Consider the following 26,838-nt stretch of genomic DNA (forward strand, 5'->3'; position numbering starts at 1 on the left):
GAAAGATTCTATAGTCCGCACTATACAGACCCATGCATTGGGCACGATGCATAATCAGAACCATTCGTCTTCTAGAAACTCACTGTAGATTGCCATTCCGAATAACTTTTTAACAATTGTGTGATCCAGTTGATCCTACGGTGAAAAAATAACCAGAAATTCTTTTTCTACGAGTAAGAAGCCGTTTCGTCAGTTTAGCAAAAGCGTTGTACTGACGGACGGGCCATGTAGAACAGGGATCCTTGGGTGAACGGTTCCGATATCTGGGATGGAAACAGGCAATGCCATTTCAAATGATCCGGCGGATTACGAAATGTAAGCTCGAAAGAAATTGAAATCCTCGTTCCTTCCAGAAAAATCGTTAATCCGCATTCTACCGGATCGTATACGGTTTTCGGGCACTGTTCCCCTTTTTAAGCTACAATCCCTCTCACTTTCTCACGTCTATCTTCCACTCTTCACTCCCCAACATTACCAGTAATCCATATATAAGGAAAAAGAAACTCTCCTTTCATCTAAGATAGAAATCCCTCCTTGTTTTCGCTTTCTTGTTTATTGTTGGTCTCTCTCTCTCTCTCTAGCTTACCTGTTGATTGCCATCTACGCCTCTCTCTCTCTCTCTCTCTCTCTCTCTCTCTCTCGTGTTTGTCTGTTTTTCTCGGAGTTGAGGAACTGTGGAAATCGCTAATGGCGGGAAACGACTGGATCAACAGTTACCTGGAAGCGATCCTTGACGTTGGCCCGGCGATCGACAACACCAAGTCATCGTCCCTGCTGCTGAGGGAGAGAGGCAGGTTCAGCCCCACCCGCTACTTCGTAGAAGAGGTCATCACTGGGTTCGATGAAACTGATCTCCACCGCTCATGGGTCAAGGTGCCGCGATCTAATAGGCTTTTGTTTTTTTGTTTTTGTTTTGTTTTTCCTCCTCCTTTCAATAACCCCTGACTTTCTTCAAGCAAATAATTTTTAATTTTAATTTTAATTTTTATGTTAAGGCGGCAGCGACGAGGAGTCCTCAGGAGAGGAATACTAGATTGGAGAATATGTGTTGGAGGATATGGAATTTGGCTCGCAAGAAGAAACAGGTTCTTCTTTCTTTCTATTTGTTTTTAGTCCCACATTTTGATTCGTATATATGTAATATCTCAATGTTTTTATTTAAACATTTGCATGAATGTGCTGAAAAGAATACACATGAGTGAATTTCAATTAGTAGCCTCTGGCCTAATGGAACTGCGATTTTTGTTTGAGATTGTCCATATGGTGGCCACCATTGTGAATGGGCGATCACCAATCGGAAGAGTTCCAGGGCAGGAGATTTTCACAATCTGGACAACTATAATGGGGCCCACCACATCATTAGTCTGGATCACATATAGGTGTAGAGTTGCTGGTTTGAACAAGAAAAACTGCTTTGTTTGGCCAAGCATCATATATTGTGTCCGCAGTTTGTGCCCATGAAAGCTTTTAGGATATCATGTTGAAGATTTGAATTTGACTCACTATAGGATCAAAAACTGTTGCTTGGTCATTTTTATGTATGCATTTCATTGCACTTGAAAAGCATTTTCTCTGAATTACTTTTCCCTCATTGGATTGTCACGCCTTTTGCTTTGTCATGTTTAGGGTTTTTTTTTTTTTTTTATGTCCTTATGTTTCTGTTGTAGGATTTATTTGTTTCATTAGGACATGATTTTATTTTTATCGGCTAATATGTTTCTTATTGTCTTTATTTTGCATGCACTTGATGTTAGTGACTTGCATTATTTTGGTCAGAGTTGTGCTGTCAAGTTGGAGGGCCTAAGTTATTGATTTAATCGTCGATTCAGTTTGTAGAAGTTAATTGATTAATTGTGGACATGTTTTGATTTTCTGTTTTTATTTTTGTACTGCCATGGTCACTATAGCAATAGTGTAGCATGCTTTTTATGTGAGAGTAGATTATGGGTTCCCATGACTGTGATCAGTGGTCCCTTCTGTGAGAATAGGTGATGAGCCCACTCTCCATGCCTAATGTGATTGAGTGGGGCCCATCCACATTTGCATCGGGCAGTGATCTTGTCATGAACATTTTTATTGAGAGTCTAACAAGTACGTGATTGTTTTTTTTGAAAGGCAAGTACATGAAAACTTTAAATTACATGCTTTGAAAAATATACAACTTAGCCTAGTATGGATACACTAGCTGGTCCCCATCAAGGTGGAGGTTTGATGTTAGATGGACAATCTTTTGTCCAACTTCTGCAAGAAATCATGAGAATTCTTACTTCAGATATGACAAAACAGAATTCCTTTAGCTGGCCCCAAATAACTTGGATGTGTAAAAAATTAGGGGAAATAATCTATAGAAACAGCAACAAAAGTTTGGAAATTGGGAAAGAATGAATTTGGATATATATATATAGGGAAAAGGTACTATGCGCTCGACCTCACAATAAGCTCCCGTGAGGTCGAGCTGTGTGGGCCCCACCGTGATGCGTGTCGACCATCAACACCATGCATTTGATGGGTCCCCTCTAAATTATGGGATATCCCAAAAATCAGCCGTATACGGAACTCAGGTGGGCCATACCATCTAAAATCATGTGAAGACACCGCTAAAACATATAAAAGCACTTGGTGGGGCCCACCTGAGTTTTGAATGCTGCTGAAACTTGGTTTGAACCCTCATTCAAGTGGGACACACATAATGGATGGGCTGGATTTGCAAACCACATCTCGGTGGGCCCAAAAAATGATTATGAATGTTTTAATGGTGCACGCCCCCCCCCCACTTCTGTATGTGGTGTGGCCCACACAAGTCACGGATTGACTTGATTTTTGAGACCTAGGCTCACGATGGAATGGTGCATCTGACTGATGGGGTAGATGTTTGAAACGCATCACAGTGGGGCCCACACAGCTCGACCTCATGGGACGGACTCTTGAGGTCGAGCGCATAGTACCTTTTCCCACACATATATATATATAAATTGAAATGGATCCCTGATAATTTTAAATTGAATTTTAGCTTGTTCATGAATGATCGATCATTATAAAATCAAGAGGCAAGGTAGAATCTTACTGGTTTTGTTATGCTGTATGTGCAAGAACTAACACTTATGGAACGCATAATCGGTCAAGATTTTGTGCCATGGTTTTTGTGGAAATACCCGATCCCTGATTTTCAGGGATACTGCTGCAACAATTTTGATTTTATTATTAGTTGGCTACGTTAATTTAGGAATAAAGAGATTCTGGAAAATCCTTGATATCTCTATTAGTTTGTTTCCTATATTTGTATTTGGCTAGTTCCCTGATTTTGTGGTAATTAGTATCTTGTTACCGAATATAGTGAAAGGAATTTCTCTTCCTTCCATTATATACAAGCTGTACATTTATCATTGATGAATAAGAGAATTTTTCTTCTCTAAGAACAACACGGTATCAGAGCCACCTCTGAACCGTAGATAGATGACAAAATACGGGATGACAATGGCTCGGCAAAGTCAATCCTTCTCCGAAGTCACCTCCCATCCTGAAACCTCAGCCGCAGGCAGCAATGGAGGATCAGATGGCAATATTCTGCCCATCAAACTCAATGGACAGAATTATCTTCAGTGGTTACAATCAGTAATGATGTTCATTTGCGGAAAGGGAAGAGACGACTACCTCACCGGAGTAGTGGCCCCACCAAGCAAAGAAGATCCGAAGTACAGAACATGGAAGTCAGACGAAAGGTTTGGCGTTTGATCCTCTTGAATTCGAAGAGAATTCAATTTCCAACAGGAAAGAAAATTGGGGATTTTTGGTATTTTTTAAAAAAGCTGTTTCACGCGCGAAAGGTTTGGCGCTGCTCTAGGTCTTATGCACGGGCACACGTGATGTGGGACGGATGGTCTGAACTAGGATGATGTAAATAAATTAATTAATGGGTTACCAGAGTAAAGCATAAAAGAAAGCTAATCTACGAGAAAGTTAGAAATCAAATATTCAATTAAGTTCAAGTTTAAGACTACATCACAATCTTGCAAGATAGATACTTAAGGCTATTAATTGGACAAGGCCCAATGGAAGGTAGAACTTCCATCTAGCATAGGATTTGTTCTAGATTCGACGGTTCACTTGCGCTTTGCTAGGGTTTTGATGGATTATGTTTTAAGTTTGGAAAATAAGAAATTGAGAATTTAGGAAACTAAGAAATTGAGAATTTAGGGTTTTATAAAAGGATAGGGTTAGGTGTTCTCGAATCCCAAGTGCAGGGTTGCGATGTAGTAATAAATCGGTGAGACTGAGGTTGAATCCGAAGGGAATGGGGAACACGGTCTAGAACTAATCTAAGTCTAATGTGTTGGTCTGGTTTTTTAATCCAGTGATTTGGGAAAGAGTTCAAAACAAATAAATAAACGACTAAGGATCCAGGAATTCACTCATAGTAATCTTAATATCCAATTTACCGATTCAATAGATAACTCAATTGGAATCGGAGTCTTAGCCTATCTAATTGGAAGATAATTATGTTAAACCATCATTCATGTACCAGAACAGATTTGAACATCAATTGAATTGGTTCCCTCATAAATCACCAACGTATTGATCACTGGGAATTTAAAGCATCTATTGTGCCCGGAGTCAATGATAGATTAATGAATTTTACAGATCAAACGATTGCAAAATAGATAAGAAACTATTCTTAGCTTTCCTAAGTATTCAATGTGCCCGAAGTCGACAATGGATCAAAGTAAATTAGAAATATTTCTTCATTCAAACCAAATCTCAATGAATTGTTCAACATATAAACCAAATTACTTGAATCGAAGTAAACTAAACATTAAGAAGAACTATAAGCTTCATCCCTTAGCCTTAGCTAAGAGATTAGATAGTCATAGCTAACCCAAAAACAAAAGAAAAACTAAAATATCTACTAGAACCCATGAAAAAAATCGAAGTGGAAGAATGTTGTTGGCGCTCCGCCTAGGCCTTCTCTCCCCTTCCAAACCTTAGAAGATGATTTGGAATAGCCTAGGGATGAACTCCTTTAAATAGTTTTGGAATTCAATCTTTCGTACTGCTTCGGAAAAGTTCGCAAATTGACTTTGAATTTATGCAGTTATCGCGCATTTGATGGCACCTTCGATGGCATTGAACAATCCTTCAATGGCATCGAAGGGTGCATGAATATGTCTAGTAAGAAAATCAATTTTTTCTTGGTTTTTGTGATGGCATCGAAGTCTGTTTTTGTAATAGGACAGTTTTTCTAGCCTTGGAATTCAAGAATATGATTTTTTTGGCCCTGGATTTTTAGGATTCCTTTTCTTTGGTTTCTTCACTTCAAATCTTCGATTCCCGTCATTCCTCACTTTGTTTTCTTGGATATTTGGCATGTGAATTCTTCATTAATGACTTCTAAATATCCAATTCTTTATTATTTTCTTTTGAGCTCTAAATCCATCATTTTAAGTACATATTCATGCTAGCCTTTTGAATCACCTCACATGACAAAAACGTATATAATTAAATCGAATCAACACTTAAATGCCAGGATAACTAATGTAATTGAAGGGTTAAATATACAATATTTGAGTCTCAACAATAGGGTTTTATAAAATTGAGAAGAAGAGAAACAATCAATGAGGGGGAGAGCGTTTGGCTGTACGAATGCTATTTGGACAAGTCTGTGTAGTGTACGGGCATGTTCGTACAGTCATATGGACGGTGTGGTGGGGTTGGGTCAGTTTGGTCAGTGATGAGTTGGGTTGATGATGGTGGAGTTAGAATTATGAGAAAGAAGAGAGAAAAATTTTTAATGGAAAAAGAGGGTTTGACAGGGAGAAGAAAGAAATACCTTAATAATAAGAAAGATAACTTGGAATCACTCCAATGGCTTTACACCAAATTCCATTCATAGGAAGTTTTCTTGCTCAAAAGATGCAATGTAGAGAAATTTCATTCAATATATAAGAAAAATAAAGCAGAAATTAAGATGTGCCACAGTGCACAAGGATGATCTCCAACATGCAACACGTACGTCTACACGTGATCAACAGCCTGGATGAATATGGTCCAACATGTCCATGACTCGGTTGTGCAGACTAGAGTGTCCTTACACTTAAACTCGTGTATATGAACATAGCCAACAGTCTGGATCACCAAACTGATGTGTCTAAGATATCCAATGACATGATCTAACATTTGTAACGTCCATATGTGGTCCAAGTCAAGCTGGTTGACATCCAAACAATCAAAGATGTATCAATCAGTTCCAAATAAGCAACCAACATGCATTTTTCCAGTTTGGGGTCTTAAAACATGCACCTTCCCAGTTTGGGGTCTTTAGACATGCACAATCATACATGTTGGGTCTTTAACATGGCTAAGAACTCAAATTGGGTCAACTGAGCCTCGTGTAATATTCATCCAAGCATAATGAAGCTTGCGCTGGGGCCTCAGCTCTCCTCCTTCCATAAACTCGCGCAGGTGCCCGGGTGCCCCCATCAACACAAGTTGTGTTTTTAGGCCCTGGATCACATGTACAGGTGAGATTAAGGGGTTTTGATTGTAATTCACCATATTGTAATTCACCATGTGGTCCAGTAATTCAATGGTTTGGATCCTTGATTGAGTGGCTCGTACAACGGTTTTGTTCAACGATAGCAGTTCGGTTTATCATTGGTTAGATCAACGATTTGTCTTCAGATCCAACGGTTTTGGATTATATCAAATTGCAAATCACGGTCCTAGGGCTCCTTAAGGGTGTTTAGGTTTAATTCAATGGTTGATTCTAAGGTACGTGCATAATCATTGGAATCGTATTTAACGGTGTGGGTGATGCAGGACAATTAACCACTTGCTCTAAAAGCTTGACCTGTTAGAGTATGGCGAATTAATCCCTTTATCTCATAGCCCAGGCCCCACATCTCATGGGTTAAGACCTCGGCCGAACCCCCCTCGTGGGCCCTAAATCACATGGGCTGCTTTGCATTAATCATCCCCGGTGAGGAGTCTCGAACACGAGACCTCCCCTGTGGGCCCCAAATCACATGGGTCACCCACCCCGAGTAGGTCGCCGCATCCCACGGGCTACCCTACTCGAGCCCGGTGTGAAATGTTCCTGCATTAATCACCCCCGGTAAGGAGTCTCGAACACGAGACCTCCTGCTCTGATACCAATTTGATACAGGACAATTAACCACTTGCTCTAAAAGCTCGAACTGTTAGATTTTGGCAAATTAATCCCTTTATCTCATAGCCTAGGCCCCACATCTCACGGGTTAGGACCTCGGCCGAACCCCTCTCGTAGGCCCCAAATCACATGGGCCGCCCACCCCGAGTGTGTCCCCGCATACCCCACTCGAGCTCAGTGTGAAATGCCCCTGCATTAATCACCCCCGGTGAGGAGTCTCGAACACGAGACCTTCCTCGTGGGCCCCAAATCCCCGCATCCCACGGGCTACCCCGCTTGAGCCCGGTGTCAAATGCCCCTACATTAATACATTAATCACCCCCAGGTCACTCACCCCAAGTGTGTCCCCGCATCCCACGGGTTACCCCACTCGAGCCCAGTGTGAAATGCCCCTGCATTAGTAGAACACTCTTAAGTGTATTTGGATCATAATGCAAAGTTTATATTCATTGATGATTGGGTGTAAAGGGCTTAAACCATGTCCCTTAACTATTTCACGATGATATGTTGATCCAAATTGAAAATGGATGGTTACTAGCTTTAAATGTCCATAAGCAGTCTTCTCGATTGTTGGATCGATGTATAATTGAGCATACAAGCTGATCTTTAGGTTATTTTATGAATGACCTAGAACCATGATTGAGTTGGTGGATCTGTACACATCAGTTTCGAACAAAAATTTGAAGGATTGATTTATCATCTTGATTGGATTGATTTGAACGGTTTAGGTACGACATCACGGTTCAATGGACTGGTTTAGATCGTGGCTTCAATGATCATTATTGATGTACTTCTCAAAAAAAAAAAAAAAAAGAAAAAGAAAAAAGAAAAAAGAGAAGTAAACCTATGTTGAGAATCATGTGTCAATCAAAGGTGGATTGATCTCAAACTTTACAGGTCCACTATGGGTTGTCATAGCTCAAGATTGGACGGTTAAAGTGGGTTGGATTGATGTAGAAATTGAAAATCTCATTAGGGCAGATTTTTAGTGTGGATGTATGGTCATAATCGAGTGATTTGGATTCACGGGTCATGAATCATGATCGAGCAAGTTTAGGGTAAGATCAATGGTTAGATTTAGGCTATATTATATATGAACCAGTGTTTTAAATAGCAGTAGCGTGATTCGTAAATACGTAGCGCTACACGATACTTCTATTTTTTAATTTAAAAATAGGACAAATATAATAAATAGTGGAAAAAAGGAAAAATATATAAAAATGCCTAAAAGATTATTCATTTGATCAATTATAAGCATGTTCAAATGATTTATTAGTTATCATTTATCAAAAGCCAATCCACATATATAAGCCAAATCAAATAATTATCACATCAACAATTTTCTAAGCAAACTACTTTAATTAATATTGTCTAATTGAAACCACAAGTCACAATTATGAAAATAAATAAAAATCCCGTAGGTTAAAAGTATCAAGTACAATACAAGTATCACATTCCTCAACATTAGATATAAAGAAAACATGAAAAAAGTAATATAAAAAATAATATAGTAAAAAAAGATACACTGTAGCTGTAGCATGTGCTATGTAGCTGTAGCATGTGCTACGTAGCTGTAGCGTATGGATTTACACTATTTAGGATGCTACATAGCGCTACAGCCACGTAGCATACGTTACCGCTACACTACGAGCGCTATTTGAAACACTGATATGAACAAGTAAACTTGCGAGTACAAGAGGGATCTACACATTGTATGCTTAAATGGATGTAAGCATACATACTCGTATGTGTGTACATGCACCAAAATCCTGGGTCATTATTGATACCATGTGAAATAGGGGAAGAATGGTTTTAACAGAAACTAGAGAGAAGAAAAGAAAAAGATGAGAAATTAGAAGAAAAGAAGAGAGGAGGAACGGCCGCTCACATGCTAGCCTCCTCACCTTTTTCCCATCTTATTTTATTCAGGCTGCAGTCATTACAGCTGAAATTACAAAATTGCCCTCCTTGCTTTAGGACTAACCAAAAAACATGCATATGGGCCCAAACTTGGGCCTAAACTAAACCCAATAAACAAACCAAAGCCCAAAGGGGCCCAAGGCCCAAAGTGTGTTAACCCACAATACTTTTAACAGATCTAATGGTGTAAAAACTCCATTAGCCTCTGGCACCCTGATCCTTTTATCACAACCCTGATGGGGGATATAGCTAATCTTCTTCAGCACCTTGCTAGAAGCTGATGATTTTAGTTGTTGAATTCATGTACCACGTTGGTTATGTAGCAACCTCGAGAATTAATAAGAATCAAAGAAAGACATGATCTAGCAGCCCAGTTTGTCAGACTTCAGATTTAAGCCATGCTCATGGATGCTATAGCCTATATTTTCCATTAAAGTAATAAAAATAAATTATGCTATTATTTTTTAATTAGGTTGGCTGTTATTTTGTCTCATGTTTCAACAAGTTTATGCTTTTTTTGTTCTTCTTTTTTTATCTGTGTAATGCAGATAGAGGGAGAGGAAGCCCAGCGCGTGGCTAAACGTCGTCTTGAACGTGAAAGAGGCCGCAGAGATGCAACTGCTGATATGTCAGAAGACCTGTCAGAAGGAGAGAAGGGGGATGTTGTCAGTGACATTTCAGCTCATGGTGATGGCACTAGAAGCAGAATGCCTAGAATCAGTTCTGTTGATGCAATTGAGGCTTGGACTAATCAACACAAGGACAAAAAACTGTATTTAGTGCTCATAAGGCATGAAACTCAACTTTAGGCTCTCACCATTCTTCATGAAGTTAGGTACAAGTTTATACAATGCTCACTTGCCAACATCTAAACCAGACAAAAATTTTATTGAATTGATTTTTTTTTTCGAGAGGATTTTTTTTTTTTTTTTTTTTTTTTGAAATTTGTATTAATAAAGATAAAAATGTTATCTGAGTAACCTTTCAAAAAGAAAAAAAAAAGGGTTATTGAGTTCAATGAGTTAGGTGCTGTTCTGGGATGTTTGATGGTAGTATTAATTCATCTGTGATGTCAACTAAGCAGTTGCTGGATATGGCTAAGGAAGTTTTTAAGAATTTGCAGCAGTTTTCTGTTTCTGATAAAGATACTTACCTTATTTTATTTCTCTGGCATACCTCAACACTAGCTCTGATAAGAAAAATACAGATCCTATGCCATCTGTTTGCCATACATGATGGTTGTTTATCTATTTTTTCTAACAATTAGCAGTAATGCAGCATTCATGGCCTGATACGGGGTGAAAACATGGAGCTTGGCCGCGATTCTGACACTGGTGGTCAGGTAGCCCTTATGAAGCTCTTTATTTCGTTGTCCTTGTGGCTGTCACGGTTTTGCTTCTAGTGATGAATTTCTGACTCAAATCTTTGCCAAGATCTATGTACTTTCCTGGCAATTATAGGGAGACTTAAACATTCTTCATCTTTTATCAGGTTAAGTATGTTGTAGAACTTGCAAGGGCATTAGGTGCAATGCCAGGAGTTTATCGGGTTGACTTGTTGACCAGGCAAATATCAGCACCAGAGGTAGATTGGAGTTATGGTGAACCACAAGAGATGTTGACTCCTAGAAGCTCTGAAAATTTCATGCTTGAGACAGGAGAGAGCAGTGGTGCTTATATAGTTCGTATACCATTTGGACCCAAAGATAAATACATCCCGAAGGAACTCCTTTGGCCTCATATTCCTGAATTTGTTGATGGTGCACTCAACCATATCATACAAATGTCTAAAGTTCTAGGGGAACAAATTGGTGGGGGGCAACGAGTTTGGCCTGTTGCCATCCACGGACATTATGCAGATGCAGGTGACTGTGCCGCCCTACTGTCTGGGGCTTTAAATGTTCCAATGATTTTCACTGGCCATTCTCTGGGTAGGGACAAGTTAGATCAGCTTCTAAAGCAAGGGCGCCAATCAAGGGAAGAAATCAATGCGACATACAAAATAATGCGTAGGATAGATGCTGAAGAGCTGTCACTTGATTCCTCTGAAATAATCATCACAAGTACTCGACAGGAGATAGAGCAGCAATGGCATCTATATGATGGTTTTGATTTGGTACTTGAGCGCAAACTACGGGCAAGAATCAAGCGCAATGTCAGCTGTTACGGTCGGTTCATGCCTCGCATGGTTGTAAGTATCACTCATGGTTGCTTAAATTCCCTTTTTTATCTTTTACGATTTTGAGCAAGGTTTCATTTGTTTGCAAACTCAAGACCCCTAAGAAGGTCTATTCTAGTTGTTCAGTAAACGAGAATTGGAGTACTATTTCATTTGTTTGACTGGTCTTGTTTATTTTGGAGAAACCTGAGTTATTTTGTCACAATAATCCACAGGTGATTCCTCCAGGAATGGAGTTCAATAATATTGTTGTACATGACTCTGACATAGATGGTGAGCCAGAAGGAAACGAAGATAATTCAGCTCATCCAGATCCACCTATTTGGTCTGAGGTTTTAATAATATCTTTGTACACTTTTCTGTTTTAAAATTCCATGATGCTTGCCTCTCATATTTAACTAATGATATCTGCAAGTGTGGGTGCAGAAGTGTGTGTCTGCATAAGTGTGTGCATGTAGGTGTATGTATGCATTCATGCTGCTATGTCAGCCAATAATGGTCTCACTTGCGGCACATGTTTCTATTTATTTTGCTTTGTCGTATTGCAGTGTTTGACTCTCTTGACTCGGAATTTTATGTTTGACAGATAATGCGATTTTTTACCAACCCTCGCAAGCCTATGATTCTTGCCCTTGCTCGTCCAGACCCAAAAAAGAATATTACTACTCTAGTCAAAGCTTTTGGAGAATGTCGCCCATTAAGGGAGCTTGCTAACCTTGTATGTTTAAATTGCTCAATGTAATTACTTGACAATTTTAGTTTGGTGTAAATACCTATGTCCATTTCATGGATGCATTAATTGTGTATTCGTGATTATGATTTGGGGCAGCAGTAATTTACTCAGTTTTGTTCTATGTTTTCTGGAATACTCTAACAAAATTCTTTAATGGTGCAGACATTAATAATGGGTAATCGTGAGGGTATTGATGAAATGTCAAGCACGAATGCATCTGTTCTTACTACAATACTCAAACTAATTGACAAATACGATCTATATGGTCAAGTGGCATATCCTAAGCACCATAAGCAGTCTGATGTTCCTGATATTTATCGTCTGGCAGCAAAGACAAAGGTATAATTTCTCTTTTTGTTGGAAATGGGCAGTACTAATAGTTTACTGTAGATAATAAACATGGACATATCTATAGATAGTTTACTTATGTCCTTTGTGGCTGAATCATATGAATTTTTGTTGAGTTAATGTTGGCATGTTCTTGTTCTATGTGCTGTTAGATCCCTTGTTTGTTGTTTCTATGTGTTATTTTTGTGCTCAAGGATTTATTCAAGATGAAGGTTGCCGTTCCTGTGTGATCATGAGTTGTACTACTACAAATTGGCAATTGGTGTTTTATGGGGCAAGCAGTAGGAGCTTCCATATGAATCAGTTAAGTGTGTCCATATCTTTTGTGGTATTTGTTTCTCATTGTTTAGTTGGTGATGAGAATTCTACTACCATCCAGATGAGTTATGGAGCTTCGAAGGGAGAGTTCAGTGTCAAATTCTTGTAGAAATCCAAAGAATGACTAGAGAAGCAAAAAATATCAAAGGCGGTATATAATCTTTGACGGAGAATCTAATCTCTGTTACAATTTCCAATTTCAAATAACAACCAATTAACTAGAAACTTGCAGAATGTTCTATCTTACGCTTGAAATTGCGCTCCAAAACCTTGAAAGCATGTGAAGCGTCTGTTAATACTGTCCTTAGTCCCCTATTAGAAGCCTAACTAAATTATTCTACTCTGCTACTTCATAAAATAGTAAGTCCCGTTCTTCTGTCTGCCATTTTTTTACCCCTAAATTAAAAATATGGAAAATTTCAAAAAATAAATAAATATAAAATATAAGAAATTAAAGGTAACTTTTTTAAGTTAATAGATAACTAATTTTACATATTTAAAATATATTTGAGAGAAATAAAATCAATTAAACAATGAATTAAACATCAAGTGCTTGAATCTTGATCTTCCAACTTCAAAGAGAGAGAGAGAGAGAGAGAGAGAGAGAGAGAGAGAGAGAGAGATTAAGACCACATGGAATTAAGAACCTTGAAAATAGGAAATGTAAGAGAGAGAGATTAAGACCACATGGAATTAAGAACCTTGAAAATAGGAAATGTAAGAGAGAGAGATTAAGACCACTTAGAATTAAGAAATGTAAGCGAAGAAGAGAGTAAGAGAATTTTGGAGTGAGAATATTGCAAATGGGGAAGGTTTGGAAGCCTTTCTATAAACAGAGTTGTTTAAAAAAATTAATGCGCTAATCGTTGGCCGATATGTGATCGCATATGCTATATGCGATCCCATAATTTCGCATATACTACATATGCCATGATCGCAGATGTGCCAGATCCAATATGCCATGATTACATATGCGATTTGCATATGGATATGTGCATATGCGGTCGCACATGACAACAATGCTTGCAACCAATATGTCATCCACATACAATAACAAGATAATGAAGCTACCATTACTATAGTTACAAACATAGGCACAATGGTTCGTCTCACATCTCTGAAATCCCATGCACAAAATGAAGGAATCAAACTGCTACTACCGGTACCTTGGCGCCTGCTATAAACTATAAAGTAATCTATTCAGCTGACAAATGAGATTCTTCTTATCTTCTTCAATAAAGCCTTTAAGCCGAGTCATATAAATTATTTCATTAACATTCCAATACAGAAAGGCAATTTTTTACATCCAACTGCTCAAGGTCCAAGTTGAGCGCCACTGCTAGACTCCATAGTACGAATAGTACTCAATTGGACAATTGGAGAAAATTTCATCAAAGTCAACACTTGATTTCTGAACATACCCTTTTACCACTAAGCGAGCTTTGTATCATTCAATATTCTCGTTAGTAGCTTTCTTCAACATCTAAACTCATCTATAATGAATAGCCTTCCACCCTTTGGGTAATTCAACTAATTCCCAAGTTTTGCTTTTATGTCGAGCTTCCATCTCCTTCTTTGTGGACACTCTCCACTAGTTAACATCTACAGATTCACATGCCGTAACGACCGATACATAACGGTAACGGTAGATATCGTTACGCGATATGGCTCCGAAACGGGGCACGTCTATTTTTTGGGTTTGTAACGGCCGTTACGGTACCGTAACAACTGTTACGGGCCATAACCCTAAATAAAATGAGAAAAAATGAAAAAAATGAAAAAGAAAAGAAAAAACATACCTTTGTTTCTTTCTTTTCTTCTTCTTCTTCTTTTTGGGCAACTACTGCGGCGCTGCTGCGGCTGTGGCACTATTGCCCTCTCTCTCTCTCTCTCTCTCCCTCTTTTCAATTCCCTCTCTCTTCTTTCCCTCTTTTCTTTTCGGTTTCCCTCTCTCTTTCTTCTTTTCATTTTCTATCTTGGAAAAAACAAATGGATTGCGTGCACGCAACATAGTGCACTTGCACTGTTTTGTTACATGGGGCCCACCTTAATTTATGTGTAGTATATCCATGCCGTCCATCAATTTTTCATGTTCATTTTAGGGCACGATCCTTGAAATGAAGGGATCCAAATCTCAATTGGACCACAAAGTTGGGATTGAATGCCCACTGTTAAAATCTTCATAGGGCCCACTATAATGTTTATTTTCCTTCGAACCTGTTGATAAGGTCACATAGACCTTGACCTTGATGAAGGGGGAACACAAATAATAGCTTGATCTAAAAAAAAAAAAAGGCATAAGAAAATTTTAATGGTGGGAATTAAACTTTATTTTGTGGTCCACCTAAGATTTGGATCAGCCTCATTTTTTGGACCATGCCCTAAAATAAGTTGGCAAAAAGGATGGACCACATGGATATACAACAAATGCATTGAGGTGGGCCCCACTTTTAAAGGGATGCTCACTAGTGGTCCACCGAAGATTTAGATCTACCTGAATTTTGGACCATGCCTTCAAATGAGTTGGCAAAACGGATTGATGGCATAGATATACAAATACATCAAGGTGGATCGCCTGACCCACTAGTGGTCCACCTGAGATATGGATTTGCCTTATTATTATTATTTTTTCCAATGCCCTTAAATGAGTTGCCAAAACGGATGGATGACATGGATATATAATACATAATCGAGTAGACCCCAGTACATGGCCTTAAAAATTTATACATGAGGTATATATCAACTCAAAATTAACCAATTAAATTTTCGGACCATTATTGCTAAGTCACAATTCCAAAATTAAATTGTTTGAACAATTTTCACCATTAGTTTGCAAACACTTGTTTTTTGAAATAGAAACATTTGATATTTTTCATTTTTCACTGTCCAATAAATGTCCACCAATCCATTAATGGGATAAGTGCCAATAGATTGCATTAATTTGAGGTTAGTTTGGGGCATCAAATGGTCCCCAAATCAGCCCCGAATTGACAACACTATTTACCCCAATTTATTTTATTTTTAAAAAAAGATCTATGGGGAAAAATGATATCAAATTGTTAGGTATATGAAAAGTCCCTAAACTCTATATATTGAAATGAAATGTATGTGAGTCACGAAGTATGCAATGCACTAGCGTTATAAATAAAAGGAAAACTTGAAAATATAAGATATTTTGTTATTACATTCATTATAGTAAATTTATATAGATATTATATAGTTAGAAAACTAAATATAAAAGGTTTGTAGTTAATTCCAGGTTATCAGGTTCATAAATCCATCAGACAGCCCGATATAGCTTTCTCACCAAAGATTGGACTGTTACACCACCATAAACATGTTAAAAAATATAAATGAATGCATATTTGGAATATTCCGGATTTAATGAATATTTTTCCAGATTTTTCTGACAAAAACAAATTCGTCCATTTGACACCCCGTATCAGTCGTTACGGCCGATACGGGGCATATCCGTATCTATAACGGTGGGGACTGTTACGCCCATCGTTACTGAATACATTGCTATCAGTATGAATAAGGCCTGCGATCTTTTTGTCATGCAAGCGTAAGCCTTAATATAATCCTTCAGCCAAACATAATGTTTTGTAGCTCTCTTCAGTTGACCTTGATCATTTTTAGTTTCAACACCCGGTATCTCATCTGTATTCTTCATCAGCTTCATCTTCAACAACTTCATCAACTAATTGATCTTCTGAGTAAATAAGTTGATTTTGAACATCCTTTGAGGATTCCAAATCAATTCTCTCTCAGGACTTCAAGCTCAGTAGTTCACTATCTTTCTACATTGGAGCTCCATTAAAAACCATATCGCGGCTAATCAACAACCTGTGGGTAGTAGGGTCCCACAATCTGTATTCCTTTATTCCATTTACATTGTAAAAAAACAATATTTTTTGGACCTTGCATCCAGCTTAGTCCTTTGCTCTTTGAGAATTCATATATAAACATCACAACCAAAAGTATGAAGAAACGAATAGTTGACAGGTCAGGGATCTTGCAATCTAATGCAGTCTTAGGAGAACGATTCATCAAGTAACAAGCCGTGTTAATGGCTTCTATTAGAAAACAATGCTTTGCCCTAGCCAAACTTAGCATGCTCCCAACACAATCCATAAGCATATGGTTCATATGTTCAGCGACTTCATTCTACTGTGGAGTACCAGGGACCATGTGGTGCCTCTCACTACCATGTTTCCTACACAAATCCTTGAATTCTTTCGAGATGTATTCTCCTTTTTTGTCAGTTCTTAGACACTTAATTTTCTTTCTCTTCTGATTTTTAGTCTATGCTTTAAACTTAATAAAGTTACTATTCCCCTTCAACATGCAAACCTATACATTCCTAGAGAAATCGTCAATAAAAGAAACAAAATACTCTGAAACTCTTAAAGATTCGACGGGAGCTTTTCAAGTATCAGAATGAGTTAGATTTAACTTTATTGAGCTTTCCAAACATGCAATCCTTACAAAATTTTAAATTAATAGATTTTAAACCAAAAAGTAAGTTTCAATCAAGAAGTACCTTTAGTCCTCGCTTGCTCATGTGGCTCAACTGCCCTTTAGTCCTCGCTTGCTCATGTGGCTCAACTGCCCGTATCGGATTGTAGCAGAGCTTGTCATGACATTAGTAATAATAGTATTGCCAACCACAATTTCTTTGATCAAATGATATAATCTGCCCATCAACTCTCACTTCGCCACCACCATTACTCCTTATACAATCTTTAATCAATCATTTTCACCAGAAAGTTTATAGCCATCTTCATCGAACTTCCCCAATGACAAAATACTCTTTTGCATGTCCAATATGTGCTGTACACCATAAATTGTACGTGTGATACCATTAAACATAATATTATTGACATTTTCAATCCTTACAATTTTACACGTGCTATCATCACCCATGTAAACTGTGTCGCCATTACATAATTGATGTGTAAAAATAATCCATTTGTGGAATCATATGAAATGAAGTGCCTGAATTTAAGATCCATTGATGGCTTAAATTCTCTCATGGAATTACTATCGACAATACTTCCCTGTCCTCGGATGAATTGCCTTTCTCAACTAGCTTTTCTTGGGAACCCTTTGAATCGAATGCTTGATCATGCGGATTGGGTTTGGAATTTTCCTAATTTTCTTTTCTAAGTTTTGAATTTTTACGGAAGTGGCCATTCTTTCTGCAATTCCAACACTTTCTTGTTTTGTGCCGTTTTGACTTTGATCTTGTTTGATCTCTCCTACTAGTACCTTTCTCCGTAGATCTTCCTCTAACCATCATAACATCAACAATAGACCCCACATGTGTTTTTCTACGGGACTTTGGTAAGCAATGTGGGCATAGTCGACTTCATATTGAGATCTTGACCGTTGCTGAAATTCATAATGAAACCATACCATGAATTTGGCATTGGACGAAGCAGAAGTGCCACCTTGTCTTTGTCGTCAAGCTTCACACTAACCACCACCAATCTATTAATTAGGGTGTTAAACCCATTTAATTGTTCTTGCAAAGAGGACTCTTCATCTTCAAGTTGTGAAGTTGTTGTCAGAAAAATATCTTGTTTGACATAAATTTCCTTTTATATAGGTTCACAATTTGTCCTACAAACCTTTTGCAATTATTTGATCAGACACGTTGAACAAAACCGAATCATCTAATGCAAGAAGATGATCTGCCATCGCTAATTGATTTTTGTCCTCAAATACCTCGTCTTTCGCCTCTATAGGCTTTTTTTTTTTCTTTCCTTGCTATCACAATTGCACTGCCTTCCTCATACTTAAAACGAAAAAAAAAAAGAAAAAAAGAAAAACAGCGCAGCTTTCCTTCACCAACATCATGTTCATCTTTAGTTTTCACAACACATAATTGGATCAGTCAAACTTCGACACCTCGAATATGGTAGGACTTGATCCAACCATCTGTAACACAATTGCAACACATGCTGATATCAATCTTATGTAAAAGGCTTCTCAACCGTTGCTTTTGGTACCAATTGTTGCCGAAAAATACCCGCACACGATTGATATAGGATAAGCCAAACCATAAAGAGAAAAGGGCCAAACAAAAGGCCAAAATGCCCAAATTAAAAACAAGACACGAGATATAGAGATTTACCTAGTTCAACATATGTCCATGGGGCAACAACACAAAGCTTTCTTCTTTATTGAAACAAGAGACAAAATTACAAGACTTACTTGTCTCTCAATGTTCCTTTGTATAAGAACTTCCCACACCAAAGAATACCCTATAAGATGAACGAATTATCTTTACCTGTGGTTCCCTATATATAGACTACACTAGAGAGAGGGCACATGTCAATGCCCAATAGAAGTAGGCTTCACATGAATGAGAGAGAGAGAGAGAGAGAGAGAGAGAGAGAGAGAGAGAGAGAGTTGTGGCCGATGCAGTTTCTTTCTTTAAAATTTGTAAATGTTATAGGGCCGTCATGGCCCATATCATAAAGATCTGAAGTCATATAGGCAAAATGGCAAGTGTGGCAATTAGAGCTGTACACGGATTGAGTTAGCCCGGTTAACTTGCTTGACTTGACTTGAAAAATCTTGATTCGACTCGGTTCGAAACTGAGTTCGAGTCGAGTCGAGTCAAGCTGATTTTTGGAGCTCGAAAAAATTTTGAGCTTGTCTGAGCTTGAATCGACTTGGATCAAACCCCAACTCAAATCGAACTTGGATCGAACCAGATTGGTGACTCGATTATTTTGATATCGATGCTGCTCACCTAGTGTTTGATGAAATGACTCAACGAAGTGTCGGTTGGTGGCGAGGAAGGTATAGATATGAAACAAATACCCTTGTATATTGATTTTGATGTTGCCTACCGAGTGTTTGATGAAATACCTGTAAACCAATGCTACTGTTTTACATACTGTGAGAAATTGAAAGTGCACTCCATGTGTTTGAGAACATGTCGCACGGGCTCGAACTCGGCTTGAACAGGCCTGAGCTACTAACCGAATTGAGCCGAGCTGGCCAGTCAGGCTCGAGGACCGAGCCGAGCCGAGTCGAGTTCGAGCTGGGGTCAGCTAGTGGCCGAGTTGAGTCGAGTTGTGCCAAGCTCGACTCGTGTACAACTCTAGTGGCAATGGTTATATTTTCTCAAACTCTGTAACCGCAAACTAAACAGGCTTTAAAAAAATTCCATGGTCTTCTATTTCTAAGAAATCTTCCAAACATTTACAATGGGCAAAAAATGCGTCAATTCTCTAAGGACCATGGAAACTTTTCAACACAACCAAACTGGCCCTAATGGAATTGTCTTTAAAACATTGTATTGTCCATATTCTTGAGAAGATTAGCTTCGCATGCATGTATTATTATTATTATTATTTTTTGCGAGTGTGTGTGGGTGTTGTGGTGGTGGGGATTTGAGTTACTATATGGGCCATGGTTTTGAATCCTGATTTTGGAACTCGAGTCAACTAAAGTTCAGATCTTTGTTAGATTGGTCACGGCCTGAAATGTGCTTAAATAACAAAAAACATGCCGAGTTGGGAAACAATTGACTTGGCTTGTTTTATACTTAAACTGAGTCTACTTGGGTTCATTCGATATTATTGCTTTCATTCTCTTGCGGAATATGAGGTTTGTCCCCCTCAAAATGTGGAGGGTGGGATGAGCGATTTTAGGTGATAATCAAGTGAAGTACACTAGTCTTCCATTCTCTTGCGAAATAGGAGGCTTGTCCCCCTCGAAATGGACGATCCTTTTTGTTTGTTGAATTTCTTTCATTCTTTCTTTATTTTTGTAATAGAAAAATGAGATCTTTTTAGTTCTGTAGAAATATTAATGCTTTCTTCAAGCTTATGACAGACTTGAACATAAATTTGCTATTTGCTTCTGTGGTAACTTCCAAATTTGGGATGGCACCAAAATATTGGTTGTGGTTAGTTCTCCATACATGATCTCAAATTTCTTACCCATTAATGATCCTTTTACTTTATATTGACTTGTATATTTGTGATGAGTATTAAAATCATTGTGTTTCCCTATTTCTCAAATTCACTCTTGATCCAGATGGTATGGTGATAGTTGAATCTACTAGATGGGTTGTGGTTCCTTGTTTCTTAGCACCATTTTCCAGATCCCCAAATCCCTAATATAAAACAATGAATTGCATCCTCTTTTTGATTGTTTACCTATGTCCACTTTTTATTTCCCTTGTCGATCCTATATGAGAAACATAGAGCCAATATATTCCATATCTTATTCAAATTGTAGAAGGGAGATGAGAATTGGGGAAAATGTTGTGTTAAGGAGCAAATGACTCCTTATCAAGGTGTCCCGTATCCGTTACGATACGGGCATATCGGCCGATATGTATCGGTAACAACCGTGGCCGTTACGCGATATGGGGCTGTAACGGTCACCCCCCCCGATTCTGTAGCCGTAACGGCCGTTACGGGGCGTAACGGTAAAAAAATGACCTCTTTGCTTTTTAAGGTCTGTTTTTTCACTTTTTTTGAAACTTCTTTCCTCTAAACTCTACCTAAATCATTCTATTGCTATTTTCGACCACTCTGAGCTTGATATTAGAAATAAAAACAACTTATATTAAGGATTTTCTAGATTCGAAGCTCTATGGGCCATTTTTTAGAAATTCCTCAAAAATAGGTATTTATACTTTTTATTCAATGTTTTGTTGTTTTAATGGTAGAATATGATGTGTTAATCACGATAGAAGATATTAATGTCCATTTTACAGATTGTTGTTATCATTTTATATATTTTTATAATTTTTTTCTATTTGCGCACTATTTTTGGCCTTTTTTTTTTTAAATTCAAAAAATTATTTTTTATTGAATATTTTGATGTTTTAATGGTAGAATATGATGTGTTAATCATAGTAGAACATGTTAATGTTCATTTTACAGATTGTTATTGTCATTTTATATTTTTTTATGAATTATGAAAAATAATTGCAAACACCTACACATGTAAGATATTTTTATATTACATTCATTCTAATATATCTATCATTGATAGTAGATAGAAAATTAAATATATGAGTTTTGCAGTCAAATCCAGGTTGTCTAGTTTATAAATTCATCAGACAGTCCGATACAACTTCTCACCAAAGAGTGGACTGTTGCACCACGATAAACATGTTCCAATTTATAAATGAATGCATATTTGGAATGCTTAGAATATTCTGGATTTAATCCATATTTTTTAGCAAATTTATTTTATTTTATTATTATTTTTTTTACACCGTTACGGGCCGTTACGCCCCCGTATCGCCGTTACGCCCATGTATCCGTATTGGTATCAGAGGACACCGTTACACCAACCGATAACGATACGGGATACCTTGCTCCTTATCCTACTTTATAAAGAGAGTATATATAAAAAGGTAAGGTGTCCCTAGGGAGCACCGAAATGAACATACATATTTCTTTCTCCCTCTCTAACACACTCACCTCAAGCGGGGGCATGTATATCACACATACTAAACTTGGCCCACGATCACAAAATTGAGAAGAATGAACAACTTTGGTAAGGACATCAACACGTTGATCCTTATAGTGAATATATGGCATAAAAAGGTTTGTGATTATCTTTTCACAAAGGAAGTGACAATCCACCTCGATGTGCTTTAGTCTATCCATGGAATATTGGATTGGAAGCAATATGAATTGTGGCTTGGTTGTCACAATATGGAGGAATAGTTGTTGAAATTTCAACTCAAAGATATGTAAGAACACATTGAAACCCAATAACTTCACATGTTGCATGACCTATTGAATGGTGTTCAACTTCAGTAGATGAGTGAGTAGTGCCAAAATTTCCCTTGCTCTTCCAGGAAACTAAGTTATTCCCACGAAGGTATGTACCAAGTTGTGGATAATTGATCATTAGATGATCCTGTACAGTCAGCATCACAATATGCGCTAATATGAAGATGACCATGAGTACAAAAGACCCTTCCTAAGTAGGGGTGGCTATGACCTAGCCACCCAGGTTTGGACGAGGCTAGGCTAGGATTGGCCTCAACCCGACATTAAGACCCAAGGCCCAAGCCCGACCCAACCTTGCTCGAAATTTGATAAAATCCCCATTTCCCACTTGAATATTCCTAATCTATCTGTTGATTAAGTGAGCGACACATGCACCACGAAATAGAGATTTTTGAGAAATGAAATCAATAATTCACATTCAATATTGATGGTTAGGGTTGGAATGGCATATTTATGGGACAAACACATGTACATATAATATCGGGTCAGGTGGGTTGGGCTGGGTCAAGTTGGGTTAAAACGACTTTGGCCCAAGCCTAACCCGATAATTGATAAGGCCATGCATGTGAGGCCTAAGCTCGTCCCACATGCCAAGTTAGTAGGTCCTAGTCTAGCCCAAAGCTGGGTTGGGTATGTTTGGTCGAGTGGACTACCCAGACCACTATCGCCCTTATTCCTAGGCAATGACTTCAAGTAGCAAAGTATCCGATAGACCATACGTCCCACAAGAAGCTTGTATGAATTGGCTCATAAAACTAATTGTATAAGCAATATCTAGATGTGTGATGCACATGGTATGGCAAAACAGTTACGTAACGGCTGTTACGTAATAGCAACGGTTGTAATCGTTACGCATTACACGGTTGAAACGACCGTAATGGCCGTTGCAGAAAAAATACCCCGTAATGGTTCTGAAATAGATTAAACGAAAAAAGAGGTTGTAAATCGTAACAATAATGGTGGTGGCTGGTACGACCACCATTACCATTATGGAAGCTCTTGGTGATGCCCTAGTGATGAGGACATCCGAGCACCTTTTAGAGTTTATTGGAGGAGGAGAGTTGCCCCAGTTTCTTTTTGCATGGGTGATCATTACGCAGAGCTCAGCAGGGTCCAATTCTTGTTCCATAGCCACGTTGAAGACCCTACATTCATGATCGTGCATATTTGAAAACCCCACATTGGGAAGATACGTGTGGGTTGCTTAGTTGAGAGTATTGGACCGTTGGATCAATTGGATACATCTATCGAATCCTTGGATTTTGCATGATGGGCCATCTTGAACGTTAAACCATTTTGATTGTTGGGTCGTCTTGATCGAGGACTCATATTGGACACTAGTTTTAGTTATTTTGTCAGTTAGTTCGATTATTTTAGTTTATTTTATGATTTAGTTAATATTAGGAGTGTTTTGGACATTTTATAGTATTAATCGTGTTTTTGTAAAAACACCCCAAATAGAGTATATAAAACTTGGACGTGTGAAGCCTAGGGCATTATTGGTTATTTAATGATATTTTCTTTGTGCTTTGTTTTGGAACAAAATTCCTCTTGTGATCGGAGTTTGGTGTGAAGCCCCAAAGTGATCCCAAATCTTCTTTCTTCACCACCATCACTAACCCCTTTCGAACCTAATCCACCATCACCCTAACCATTTGGACCAGTCCCAAGCCGTCATCCCACCCAACCATTCGAACAACCTGGTTTGTATGACCATACGGATGGACCGTATGACGGTCCATACAAACTCCTCCCCCCACCCCCTCTTTCTTGCTTCTTTGTATCCCATTTTCAAACCCTAATTCCCTAGATTTCCAAACCATATTTCAAAAAACCCTAATTCCCAAAATCCCAATTTCCAAATCTTAAAACCCAACCCTAACTTATCCAATCTCTAATAAAATTAAGTGATTTTCTTTGAATTAAGATTTATCCCTATGCTAGATGGGAGTTCCACCTTCCATAAGTCCTAATTAATCAATATTCTCTAAGACCTACATTGCGGAATTGTACGTAATCTTGAATTGGAGCATCCTTTAATGCTTGGACTCTTTAACCTTGTGATAGACTAGCTTTATTTGTGTTTTGATTTCTCCAATTAATCCGTTGATTAATTTCATTGCATCATTCTATGTTAGACTATCCGTCTTGCATTAAATTTTGGTATCAGAGCCTAGGTTTAGCATGGGGTTTAGTATGGTCCTCAAATTAGCGTAGGACTTTCATGTTGCATTTAGAGTATGTTTTTATATTGCCGTGTCTAAGATTAACAATCTTCCCATTCTCATCACATTGCATCTAGTCTTAGTTCTTAGGTTCCCCATTAGATCCTCGGTTTATGTCCCACTCGTATTGGGTGTGGTTTTGGTCTACCCCCCACAATGAGTTTGGAACAACTTATCGAGGCTATTAATGCAATGAGTAATCGGCTTGCGGCTCTTGAGGCCCAAAGTAGATCCAACAACAACCAACACTCGTGTAACCCATTTGAAAACTTTCATCCAAGCAAACCCTGACGATGGGAAAGATGGCAAATCTCAAGCAGGAGATCAAGTTGGAGGGCGTGGAAGAGGCTTTGGACGAGGTGTTAGCCGTGGTGGGGTGCGTACCCAACCACCCCTCGGAGAGTATCAAGACCACCATGATCCTGATGAGCGAGTAATGAAAAGTGTGAAAATTGAGGTACCGAGTTATGATGGTCGCTTAGACCCTAAGGCCTTCATCTATTGGCTTGCGAACATGGATCATTATTTTGAATGCTATGATATGTTGGATCGTCGTCGGGTGATGTTCGCCGAGATGAAGTTGGTGGGGCCAAGCCAAATTTTGGACGAATGTCGAGCGGAAGATGGACATGTCTGGAGATGACCCAGTCTCACTGTGGGCTGAGATGGAATAGATCTTGAAAGAAAAGCACCTTCCACATCTTACCACCAGAAACTTTTGGATCAATGTTATTCCCTTTCGGCCTTTCGGCAGGGATCAATGCTCGTGACTGATTACATTGCCAAGTTTGATGAATATATGATAAGATGTAACATTTAGGACCTATTAGAGACCCTTTCCCGTTTCAGGATGGGCCTTCGTCTCGAGCTTCAGCAAAAGTTTATTCCTTACGACATTAATGCCCTCGAGTATGCCTATCAAGTGGTGCAAGAGCTGGAGAACCATAATTTATGAGGCGATTCGACTTTTGGGAATCCAATGTCAGGGCCACCCCCTTGAGAGCTAAGCTTAATTTTGGGAGTCAATCCAATGCCCCTACTGGTACTCAATCGACTAATAGGGATGTTAAGGGCAAAGTTCTAGCTAGTACCTGCTTGAGGGTGGGTGAGCAAGCATGGTGTTACAACTGCCAAGGATACGGCCATTTCACATACTAGTGCCCTACGAAAGAGCGAAATAAGGCCCTCATGATTGGTGAGTTTGATGGGGATGTGGATTATTATGGTGATTGTGAAAAAGAAGAATATCAACTCGAAATTGGTGCTAGTGATGGAGTTGAAGGAGTTGAGACAATGCCAATTGCAGTTGGCAAATGTGCCTTAGCCCAGATTAAAGAGAGTGATGATTGGCGCAAGAATTCAATTTTCCACACTTACGTTAGGTGTGGTGACAAAAATTGTAAGGTGATAATTGATAGTGCCAGTTGCAACAATGTGGTCTCTACTAGCACTGTATCTCGTTTGGGATTGAAACCCGTCCCTCACCCTTAACCTTATCGAGTTTTATGAGTTGATTTGTCCTCCATATCGGTTTCTCAACGGTGTCTTATCACATTCAGCTCGCTTTCTACAAAGACACGTTGGGGTGTGATGTTTTGCCTATAGACATAGACCACGTCATTTTTGGTAGACCTTGATTGTATGACCGTGATGTGACACTATTTGGCCGTTCAAATTCGTGTTCATTTATTCATGAAGGTAAGAGGATAAAGCTAAATCCTCTTCCACCCAAAAGCACCCTAGAAAAGGAGGACGTTAAGAATGGTGACCCAAAAGATGTGAGGAAGTTCCAACCCAAGTCTCTCCACATAATCAACGCCAAAAGAGTTTGAAAGGGAAACTAAATCTGATTCGATGGTGTATGCCCTCGTGGCAAGAGAGGTTACATCCAAGTTTAGTGTAGAGTTGCCACATGAAGTGATTTTGGTGTTGGAGGAGTTTAGTGATGTTTTCCCAGAGGACCTACCGAAGGAGCTTCCACGCATGCGGGACATTCAACATGCTATGGATCTTGTCCCCGATTCGACTCTACCAAACCTTCCTCACTACTTAATGAACCTCGCTGAGCATGCACAATTGAAGAAGCAAGTGGATGGGCTTCTTAGAAAATGATTCATTCAGGAGAGTTTGAGTCCGTGTGTTGTGCCAACCCTCACGCTTAAGAAAGATGGCACT

General features: G+C 38.6%; 1 protein-coding gene across 2 annotated transcripts in view; it reads left to right on the forward strand.

Moving 5' to 3' along the window:
- Nucleotides 1-595: 595 nt before the first annotated feature.
- Nucleotides 596-26,838, forward strand: part of LOC131255380 (probable sucrose-phosphate synthase 1) — a 47,165-nt gene continuing 20,922 nt past the window's right edge. Inside the window, exons 1-8 of one of the 2 annotated variants that reach the window (XM_058256075.1) lie at nucleotides 596-873; nucleotides 996-1,085; nucleotides 9,631-9,872; nucleotides 10,361-10,424; nucleotides 10,574-11,272; nucleotides 11,476-11,592; nucleotides 11,847-11,978; nucleotides 12,156-12,332. In XM_058256075.1, the coding sequence (XP_058112058.1) occupies nucleotides 688-873; nucleotides 996-1,085; nucleotides 9,631-9,872; nucleotides 10,361-10,424; nucleotides 10,574-11,272; nucleotides 11,476-11,592; nucleotides 11,847-11,978; nucleotides 12,156-12,332 (1,707 nt within the window). In that variant the 5' untranslated portion in view covers nucleotides 596-687. Of the gene's footprint in view, nucleotides 874-995; nucleotides 1,086-9,630; nucleotides 9,918-10,360; nucleotides 10,425-10,573; nucleotides 11,273-11,475; nucleotides 11,593-11,846; nucleotides 11,979-12,155; nucleotides 12,333-26,838 lie in introns of those variants that run through there. The other variant, XM_058256076.1, reaches the window with a different exon arrangement.

Source organism: Magnolia sinica, chromosome 9 (assembly GCF_029962835.1).
Source record: "Magnolia sinica isolate HGM2019 chromosome 9, MsV1, whole genome shotgun sequence".
Taxonomy (NCBI): domain Eukaryota; kingdom Viridiplantae; phylum Streptophyta; class Magnoliopsida; order Magnoliales; family Magnoliaceae; genus Magnolia; species Magnolia sinica.